This window comes from Octopus bimaculoides, chromosome 5 (assembly GCF_001194135.2).
Source record: "Octopus bimaculoides isolate UCB-OBI-ISO-001 chromosome 5, ASM119413v2, whole genome shotgun sequence".
NCBI classification, from domain to species: Eukaryota; Metazoa; Mollusca; class Cephalopoda; order Octopoda; family Octopodidae; genus Octopus; species Octopus bimaculoides.
In genome coordinates, this window is record NC_068985.1 from 106,126,575 (window position 1) to 106,136,916 (window position 10,342).

At 36.5% G+C, this 10,342-nt stretch overlaps 1 protein-coding gene across 4 annotated transcripts in view; it reads left to right on the plus strand.

The window, feature by feature from the left end:
• Positions 1 to 10,342, plus strand: part of LOC106881102 (uncharacterized) — an 88,622-nt gene that overhangs the window by 53,218 nt on the left and 25,062 nt on the right. For all 4 annotated transcript variants that reach the window (XM_014931332.2, XM_052967893.1, XM_014931331.2 and 1 more), the window contains exon 3: positions 9,070 to 9,205. In XM_014931332.2, coding sequence (XP_014786818.1) covers positions 9,070 to 9,205 — 136 coding nt within the window. The remainder of the gene's footprint in view (positions 1 to 9,069; positions 9,206 to 10,342) is intronic.

Consider the following 10,342-nt stretch of genomic DNA (forward strand, 5'->3'; position numbering starts at 1 on the left):
ACATACTCCAAACATGTGTGTGCACATGCATGTGCGCACACACACACACACACACAGAGGCAGACAGAGCTTCATAAGCAGCAGACATCAGATTCATACCCTTCCACCAGTTGCACAACTACCCGTTTCTTACATTAGTCACCCAGACACCTGGTTCCAGAATAACAGACTTAGAGTAGCACTTCCTAAAAATCCACTGTCTTCCATAACCAGCCATAATAGAAAACATCAACTGCAACTAGCCATCACACCCAACAATATAAACATACTACACACACACACACACATGATGTACCCGGAAGGAAGGAAAATACTGAAAGTTATACACAACCACTCCACAACATTCACAATACACATAGCAGACATGCTAGAGAAAGCAAAACAACATAAATATACGTAAAGCAGTCACAGAAACCATATTTAGCCAATAGAAAGAAAGAACAGTGCCAGACAATGCCTTAGTTCTATCATTTATTATGCCAGCCCTGCCTAGGGCCCTAATCACTCTTCATAATAAACTACAATAAGATACAAAGAACACAAAACAGTGGCACTTAACATTGTAATGGATCTGTACAGACTACCCCTCCCCCAACAGACCACCTACACACAAAACAAAATTATTAAAAAGAAAGACCATCTGGGTATATAAGGTGTCAGCTTATTGCTGCAACACAATTTAATCCTTACTGTCCTTGTGTGTGTGTGTGTGTGTGTGTGTGAATGTGTGTGTGTGTGTGTGTGTGTGTGTGTGTGTGTGTGTGTGTGTGTGTGTGTGAATGTGTGTGTGTGTGTGTGTGTGTGTATGCATGCATGTATGATGATTGCTTCATCTTGTCAGATGATAGCCATCTCATGTCCAGCCTGATTGTTCTGATTCATTTTCATTCCTATAGGTGTGCGAATGTGACTTTTCGTGCTACACATCTATTGCTGTAAGTCTTTATAAAATACAAAATGGATCAAGAAATGAAATGATAGTGAGTCATCTGTATGTCATTGGATTTAAGTGGCAAAAACTAGTATGGCACTTTTACCACTCCCTTGGTCACCTTAGTAGGTTCCAGTGATAGTCATTGCAAGATGACTGGTACTGTTTTGACTGCAAGTCTTATATCAGAGTATCTTTCTCTTGGAAGAATTTCCTTCCTCATGGCTTTGTCAAAAATAACAGGTATCTCCTCTACCCTTAGGAAATCTATGTAATCCATAGATGAGACCCTGACAGAGACTTGTTCTGGGTCAGAATAGACCTGGGGGTAATAGCAATTAAGAGGCCATGCCATGCTTGCTACAACTCCAGAACTGGATCTTCACTACTGGATGCAGTTTATATCTAAAAACACATGCACACACACACACACACACACACACAAACACATGCACACACACACCAGATATTTATACCACCAAGGGTATAAATATGATGCTGTATTGTGGGTACAAGCATGGCTGTGTGTTTAAGAGGTCTTCTTACCAACCACATGGTTTGGGGTTCAGTCCCACTGCATGGTACCTTAGGCAAATATTTTCTACTATAGCCCCATACCAACTAAAGCCTTGTGAATGGTTTTGGTAGATAGCAACTGAAAGTAGCTCCTCATCATGTGTGTGTATGTGTTACCTTGCATGGAAATAAGTGAGGGTTGACAACATGAAGAGCATTTTGCAGTAGAAAACCAGCCTTGTTGAACTCCAACTGACCCATGCAAGCATGGAAAAGTGGACATAAAAACAATGACAATGATAACATAGTGGTAGTCACTCCTTCAGGGCATCATTTAGGAAACCCAAAAGATACTCACATTTTAATTCTCCTCCGTTTACTCTTTCTATATAAATATGCTTTGTTTTGTCTAAATGTAAAAATGTATTGACTATTCAATTCTATGTTGACAGTATATTAAGTTCAATTATAATGAATTTTTAATAAGTCTGTTTTGAATGAAATACTTGATGGGTCATGCTTTCAAAACATACTTATTTCACTGTAGTATATTTATGTTAACTTCAACAATTATATGATTTTTGCTGCAGCCTCAAATATTCTTTCATCTATGCCCTGTCCTCACCCCACTAGAACCTGCATCAAGCACTTTGTCTAACTTTTCCACCCTAGAATTGAATCTTTGTAGAACTCCCTCATTCTTGATATCATCCCCTAAACCACTGAGCTTCAACTGCTTAAACAGAACATTAACCATATTAACTTAGTTATTCCTATTTATTCAGTTTTGGAGGGTCTGGCATTATTTCACTTATCTCCAATTATAAGATTGATAACAAATGTTGCTGTTTTGTTTAGCACCATCACATTGCCAAAAAGTAGGTCTTTGCATTCTCTTGTGCTACAGTTTTGGTTACAATGTGTGCCTGTTCTCTCTAAATTGCTGTTAAGACTTACATAGCTGAAAACAGGTTGCTGTTAATGACCTTACGAGATGTTGGTTATCTTAGCCAAGTTCTTTGAAGTCTTGTAGCATTAATGTTGGGGAAGGGTGAGAAGGTGGTGGAAATTCTCAAGGAATGTATTTCTCGAACCATTTTAGTGCTCAAATATTATTATGGAGTAAATATATTTTGGGAGTAAAAAGAAAACTAATCAAATGTAAATAACTTTGTAAGACCCCCAAAAGGAGCTTGTAAATGAGAAAATCTGCTTCTGGATTGTATTCCAGTTTATTATTGGTAATACCCCAGTCTATATGGCTCTTGTTTCTGACAGCTAGGTGTACTGCAGAAACAGAAGGCAAAGTGTTTTGCCCAGAAACATCAAAAGATCATCTAATTATCTCTGGGTAGGTACCTCAATATGTTTCCCATTTAACCATCTCATCTCTGCAATATTTAGTTGTGAATTTGATTTGGTATATCACAGTATTTAGTTATGTCTCTTTACAGTCACCTCCTATAAAGTTGACTGTAGGTTGTAAGTGTTAGTTTTGGTTCAAGACATATTAAACATGCTAATAACACATAAAAAAATTCCTATATATTGAACCAAAGCCAATACTTGCAACCTACTGTTTTGAAATATTTCCTAATAGTCTTATGCAGCTGAGTATAGCTCCAGACCTGTATTTTAAATAAAAATTCTGGAGAACTTAAATCATATATATATATTACTCCTGCCTCTGACTCTGGTATTTGTCCACCTTTATATTTCAGCTCAGCATGTCTTCTGATAAGCTATTTATTCAGAGCCTTGCCTGTCTTAACTGTCTGGTTATTTATTTACAGATATATTTACTTTGACCTTCATCTGCTCTTATCAAGAAGGAAATTCCCTCTCCCACCTCCCTTTCATTATATTGATACTCCTTATCTGCACTGTTGTGTATGCGTCTCCAAACAACAGTGTGAATAGGAATAATGATTTTATATAGTTACCTCCTGCCCCATTAGAGTTTCAGGGTGTCTATGTTTGGGGTTGGGAGATGGGAAGTTAGGGAGTTGCAGTTTTCATGGCTACTCTGAGGGTATTTATGCTATAGGTGGATTAACTTTATGATTTCTTATGTAGAAGTTATTGTTTTTGTGTGTGTCTTAAGGGGTCAACAGAGTAGAGGTAGGAATAAATGGGATGGCATTGTAACTAAGTAGTATACACACATGATAAAGTATATTGAGTTCAAGGTGGTTAGTTTTAAAGGGTACACCAAGCTGAGGTGGGCTTACATTGGAGTTAATTTATAAGTAGAGTGTACACGAGGATAGAGGTGGGATGGGATCTGTATAGGTGGAGTAGATTATAAGGCAAGGAAAAGTTTTAAATGACGAATCTCGAAGGGTGGTCATAAGATTTATGCTTTGTTGACCTTCCTAACCCTCACCATCACAATACACACTTGCACACATACCACATTGTCACAACATACATCCTGAGATTTATGGAGTTTATACCTATCAAAAACATGCTTCATAGTGGTTCCTATTGGTGGTTCTACCGAAGACTGCTGGGGGATTACTGTAAAGGTTCTGGAAGTATTTCTTCCACTTGTATAATCATTGTTGCAGATTTGTGGCTTTTAGATTCAGCTTATTTGTACTTTCCTTGCCACTAATTTCATTGGCATTTTGCCATTCTAGGGATGATTGCTTGTTTCTTGCTGCATGCACCATCAAATCTATTTTGCTTTCAATATATTTCTGTTATTCGATTTTGTAAGTGTAAGATCTTGCTGAGACTTTTTCTGAATTTAGTGATATTTTTTGCTGAGAGGTTTAGTTAACTTTAAATGAGTAGCAGCATTCTTCAATGAATTGTGCATCTTAGCAAATACTTCCAACTCCTCTGGGACTCAGTGTTTGATTTTAGTTGTGAGAAGAAGACATTCTTCTGCAATATGTTGTTGAGAGAAGACAAGGTTACTATATGTTGCATTTAGAGAATTGATTTCAGTTTCTGCTTGCATTTTCGTTCTGGAGAGTTTGTCACTGTAGTAGATTTTTAAAAAGTACTTGACTACATAACCAACACCATAGTTGGGCACATCCCTGATTATCTGCACATCTGAGATGCAGGATGGAGATGTGATTTTAGTGCAAGTCATTTGAAAGTTGTATTCTCTCATTGCTCTAGAAAGTAAACTTAGACTTTTGGTAAAAAATTACAGAGGGATTATTCTTACAATAAAATGTTGCTGAAACATATACAACCATAACCAAAGCAGGTCTTATGAAGAAACTAAAATGAGTTCAGGAAAAATTGGTCTATTGTTGGAGAGATATTTACAGTCAGAAGAATAATTGAGGAGTCGGTAAAAAAAAATCTACAAGCAATTTTATTGTTGGTTTGAAGAATTCTCGGAAACTTTTGATTATTCATCAAGGCAAAATGGAGCAAATTCTTCTTACACACACTCAAGAAATAGTAGCAACAATAATGACATTTTACAATAACACAAGAAATTTTAACATTTCTTTGACATTAAGTGTTTTGCAAGGTGATATGCTTGCACTATTTCTCTTTTATCCTTTGCACTTTGACAAAATTAAAGAATTTGACTTCACTCTAGCAAAATCCCCTTCCCTTTACTACCCAGTTCCTACATTACTGATTATATTGCTCTCTTTGTAGACTCATCTCAAAAGTTACTATTCTTATGCATAATCTTGAAAATACAGCAGAAGATATTAATCTTTATGTCAAAAACTCAAACACTGAATATTTCTGCTACAATCAGAAGGGATCATAAAGCACAGCCAAACAAAACCTAACATCTGTAGACTCTGTTGTATACATTGGAAGTAACATTGCATCCACACAAATGGGTGTAAAAATTCATTTCATGAAAGCACAGGCTGTTCTTGATTGTCTCAGTGTCATCCAGAAGTCATCACTAATTAAGTAAAGCTTCTTCTATACTCCTGAGAAATCAATACCATTAGATGGATCCACTGCATGAACACTCACCAAAAACTTTGAGGCAAAATTTGATGATGTTTTCTCTCTCATGTTTGTGTCATTCTGAATGTCTTGTGAATAAAAGCTTCTGACCAAACAGGTTCAGCATAGTTAAATTTCTAGGAATAAAAGATTGTTTCCATGATGTAACTAGGAAAAGAGCCCACATTGGTCATCTAAAGATGGTTATGCATAATGGTTGTCTCTTAAGTATCCCTTTTACCTTGTATCATTTTTTCCGTGAGTTGCATCTCTTTTTTGTTTTGGCTTACAGAGTCCATGTTTTCTTCCAGGTTGATTAAAACAGGACCCTTTTTTGTATGTTGTTGGGTATTTGCCTAGTTACCTTATGTATTGCCTAGTTACCTTAAGTATTGCTGAAAAGCTACTCTCTCTCTGATGTCTGGAGAAAGTTGAGTTACCATGGAAGGTAGGAAGTATTTAGTTACCACGGGAACTGGAGCTGTCAATTTAAGGCTTTTGAGAATAAAAGGTTATCTTTGCTACATAGGTGGATTAAGAGAGCTTATAGTTTTAGCATGAAGTGGTTGAGAATGAGGCTCTCTCTGCTATGTCTGTGGAAAGGGGTCTTTAAATACTGAGGGAGCTTATTGTTATAATCTACTGACATCTGGGTATTGATGGTTGTTGTTTAGATCCAGGTGGAGTTGATGTATGATTGATGGCATTTCAGCCATCTTATTTGTTATGTGTATTTCTTTTTTTAAAGCAGTAGGGTGGAATTCAAAGGAATTTAGTTGCTATTTTGAGCTAGGTTGTCTAGAATGATAGAGAGACAGAAGTGTGTGTATGCTGACCTGCAGTCGACACCATTTTTGTAAGCTTTCAAGAAATATTTTTTGCTGTGTGCATTAATATATATATTGGTAGTATTAAATATGTTATAATCATCAAAAATTATCGATAATAATTGCTTCTGATTTAGGACAAGGCCAGCAATTCTTTGAGGGGAAGAGGGTGTTAGATGACACTATCAGCCCATACTAGACTAGTACTTCATTTTATCAACCCTGAAAGGATGAAAGACAAAATTAGGCATTTTTCTGGTGTTCTAATCATTCTATCAATCCATAATAATAATAATAATAATAATAATAATAATAATAAGGCATTTTTCTGGTGTTCTAATCATTCTATCAATCCATAATAATAATAATAATAATAATAATAATAACAACAACAACAACAATTAAATAATAGGGCAGAATATAATTGTAATAGTTAAAAAAATATTTTGTCCATGCTAACTTGCTTTTTTTATTTGTTAAAGATGAAAAAAAAAAAAAGATGATTCTCTGATGTTTCAAACCATTTATGATAAATGTCATCATAATGTTGATAGGAGGAAGGAGTTTGGGGATGGTATAGCAATCACATGATTTGATAGTGTGCAGGATATCTGATAGTATTGATTTATCAACATAACAGTAGACTTGCTATCATTACGAACACCAACAAATGGGTTTGTGGGGAGGGACAGAGCAAGTAGTGGCTGTTGTTGATTTTGAGTGTGTGTTTGTGTGTGTGTGTGTGTGTGTGTGTGTGTGAGCATGTGTGTGTGTGTTTGTGTTTGTGTCTAGGCAGGAAGTGGTGGACAGTATATCTATGCCTTCATAGGTTGGTCAGCTAGCCATATGGTCATGCCTTACTGGTCATAAACTAGGCAGCATTGAATTGTTCTAGGTCAGCTCAGTAACTGCTTTACTGGGAGACTAGCAAAACTTAGGACTACAGACAGGAATGAATGTGTGAGTAGTCAGTACAGTAAATGATGGTCTTGTGTAAATAACGTGATGAAGGGTTATTTGGGTTAATAAATTCACCAGAGGTTACCTCATCATCATCATCATCATCATCATCATCATCACCATCGTCATCATCTACTTTCCATGCTAGCATGGGTTGAATGGTTTGATAGGATCCAATGAGTTACAAGGCCATGTCATGTTCCAATGTCAGCTTCAGCATAGTTTCTATGGCTGAATACCCTACCTAACACTCATCATTTTGTAGAGTGTATTGCATGCTTTTTTATGCCACTGGTCCTGAGTAACATGAAAGACAGTGAAAGAACAGGGAAAAACAAAAAAGCCCCTGCTACTAAAAAGGAAGTATTTGAGTGGGGAAGGTGGCTTTATCTGGGCTGACAAATTGCCAAAGTGGTTATTTGGGCAAAGTAACCGGGGATTGTCTTAGCAGATAAAAGGAGCAAGGCTTATCTAGAAAAATGTAATGACTGAGACCAGGGTTTATCTGGGCAGATAAAGTAACCTGGGAGTTATATGAGCACGCAATGTGACTGAAGATTATCTGAATAGGCAAAGTGACTGAGGCTTATCTAGAAAGATGGGGTTTATCTAGGTAGGTAAAGTGGGTGAGGACTGCCTGGTCTGGCAAAGCAGACAACAGTGTCACTTGGTCATACAAAATGAACAAAGGGTTTTGTCAGGGCAAAGCGAAGAGATTGAGTTATTATGTGGGCAGATAAATATGTGGTAAAATATACTTAAAAATCAGATATTGACTGAAAATCCAAGAAATACCAATATATACTAAGTTGATACTCATTATCAATAATTCAAAGGCAATTTTGAAAATTCTTTGAAATCTCCTCAAAAATGTGATCATAGATAGTTGAGTGAAAAAGATACCAGTCAGCCTTCTGAGAGAGGTTGTTGGTTCATATCCTGTCAGTGGCACTCGTTATGTTCATGATTGAAGCACTTCACTTCAGAATAACTGAATCCATCTTGTTGCTCTGAGTAGCAATACTGTTAGCTTACGGTTCTGAATTCAACTCATGTGGATATATAGCTTGCAGGGAAATGGTATCTGCCAGTTTGACCCTTTAGCATTCAGATTACTCTGTCAAATGCTCTACTTACTTATTCACATTGCTTTGAATTAACCATGCATTATCTTGTAGCTAAGACATTTTCATGATGTAATTATTTAGGTTTAGAAAGACATTGTAGGTTAGGTGTGAGAGGCTAGATCTGGCCAGTTTTAACATAAAATTGGTAGAATATTTAGGGCGGATATGGCCGGTTTGAATGCTAAGGGGTTAACGGAAGAAGGAGTTTTTTTAGTGGTGACTATATAACTTGGCATGTTAAGAAACATAATTGCTCATCATGTTAGAGGATTAATCAGCTCATATAAAATAAAGAGATCATGATATGATTGTCAAAGATATTACAGCACTAGAAGTAGGTATGTCTTTGTAGTGCAGCATATTGCCACAATATTGTATATCTTGATTTACAGTGGAGTTATACTGTGAAAATATCTAATAGCTAGCTTCCTTCGTGGAATATGTCACCAGGGTATGCTTAACAGTTTAGCGTTTTGTCAAAGTGTAAGATAACTGAGAATGTAGCCTCACCTAACAATTAATACAATGATAACAAAAGGATAAAGATCCTTCTTGAGTCATATAGACTCATAGGGCTGGTTTTCATGATGTATATATTCCCCATTTGGACAGGACACCGATCTGTCACAGGGTTACTCATTTTTGCCTGCTGAATGAACTGGAGCAACATGAAATGAAGTGTTTATAATGATGTCATATTAACTATCAGCATGGTGAAATGTTAAACCAATGATAATAACACTCAGACTTTGTTTGTCTTTTTCAGATTGTGGATCAAAGGAGGTCCTTCAAAATAGAACTGGAAACATATCATTTGCCAAAATCTCCAGTGGTCCTCAAAAGAAATTGTGCCAATACATTTGGTTTATACGGGCACCCCAGAATGGAATAGTTACAATAAAGTAAGCAGCTATTTATATCTTTCTTCCTTGACTAGTTGATGTTCATTTTCTGGTTGCTTGACTATGTCCTTCTGTCTTGTTCAAAGAGTTGTTTTATTCATTTTTTTCCATGTTCTCTCTCACAATCTTTTGGCTAGGCTGGACTTCAGGTTTCCTTCATCCACTTTTTGCTTGCAGACTGTAGATATTAATGCTGCACATCAGCCATGTCTGTCTGAGAGGGCCTATACAAAGTTATGGGCACTGTCCTGCCTCTCCTAACTACCTTATAACACAATTTAATGTACAGCACTGCTTCACATGTTAGTGAAGGTGCTCCTCTCTTACTCTGTCTGTCTCTCCCTCTGTCTGTCTGTCTGTCTCTTTTCAAAATAAATCTTTAGTCTGATGAAGTGAAGCAGTGCTCCAAGCTCTTAAAAGTCCACCAAGCAAAGAAAATATAGTTAATGTTGAAATTGAATTTCATGAGTTCTAATAAAGTTGGATAGCGGTTGCAATTTTGGCTGGTTATACTTGAGATTGCTCCAATCTGGCCAGCCCCAAGGAAAAACTAAGCTAACTGTCTGGATGTTTTGCGTTCTTATCCCATATTTTGTATTCCTTTTTATATACATATGGCAGCGTACGTACACGTTGGTCTCTTATATGTAAGTACATCTATATATATATAAATTTTGTAAGACTCTTGTATTCTTTCATTCTTTCTTTCTTTCTATCAGCCTCTTCACATTTACTTCGTTCTTTCCACTCTTCTTTCTTGCGTTCCTCCTCTCTCACATTTCCTGGCTTTCTCTTCATTTTCACTTTCCCTCCTCTTTCATTTCACTCTGTCCCTTTTCTTTGTGTCTGTGTTTGTCCCCCCACCATCACTTGACAACGGATGTTGCTGTGTTTACATCCCTGTAACTTAGCAGTTCAGCAAAAGAGACCGATAGAATAAGTACTAGGCTTACAAAGAATAAGTCCTGGGGCCGCAATCACATGACTGAGACAAGTAAAAAAAAAATAAAAGAATACACAAGGTTTTCATGACGAAACCATTTTAAAAAAACTTTTTCTACTTATTTTTTACTGCTAACCAGATCAATATCAAATATTAAATATTTTTGTTAGATTTGTCATTGTTGCCATAAATAA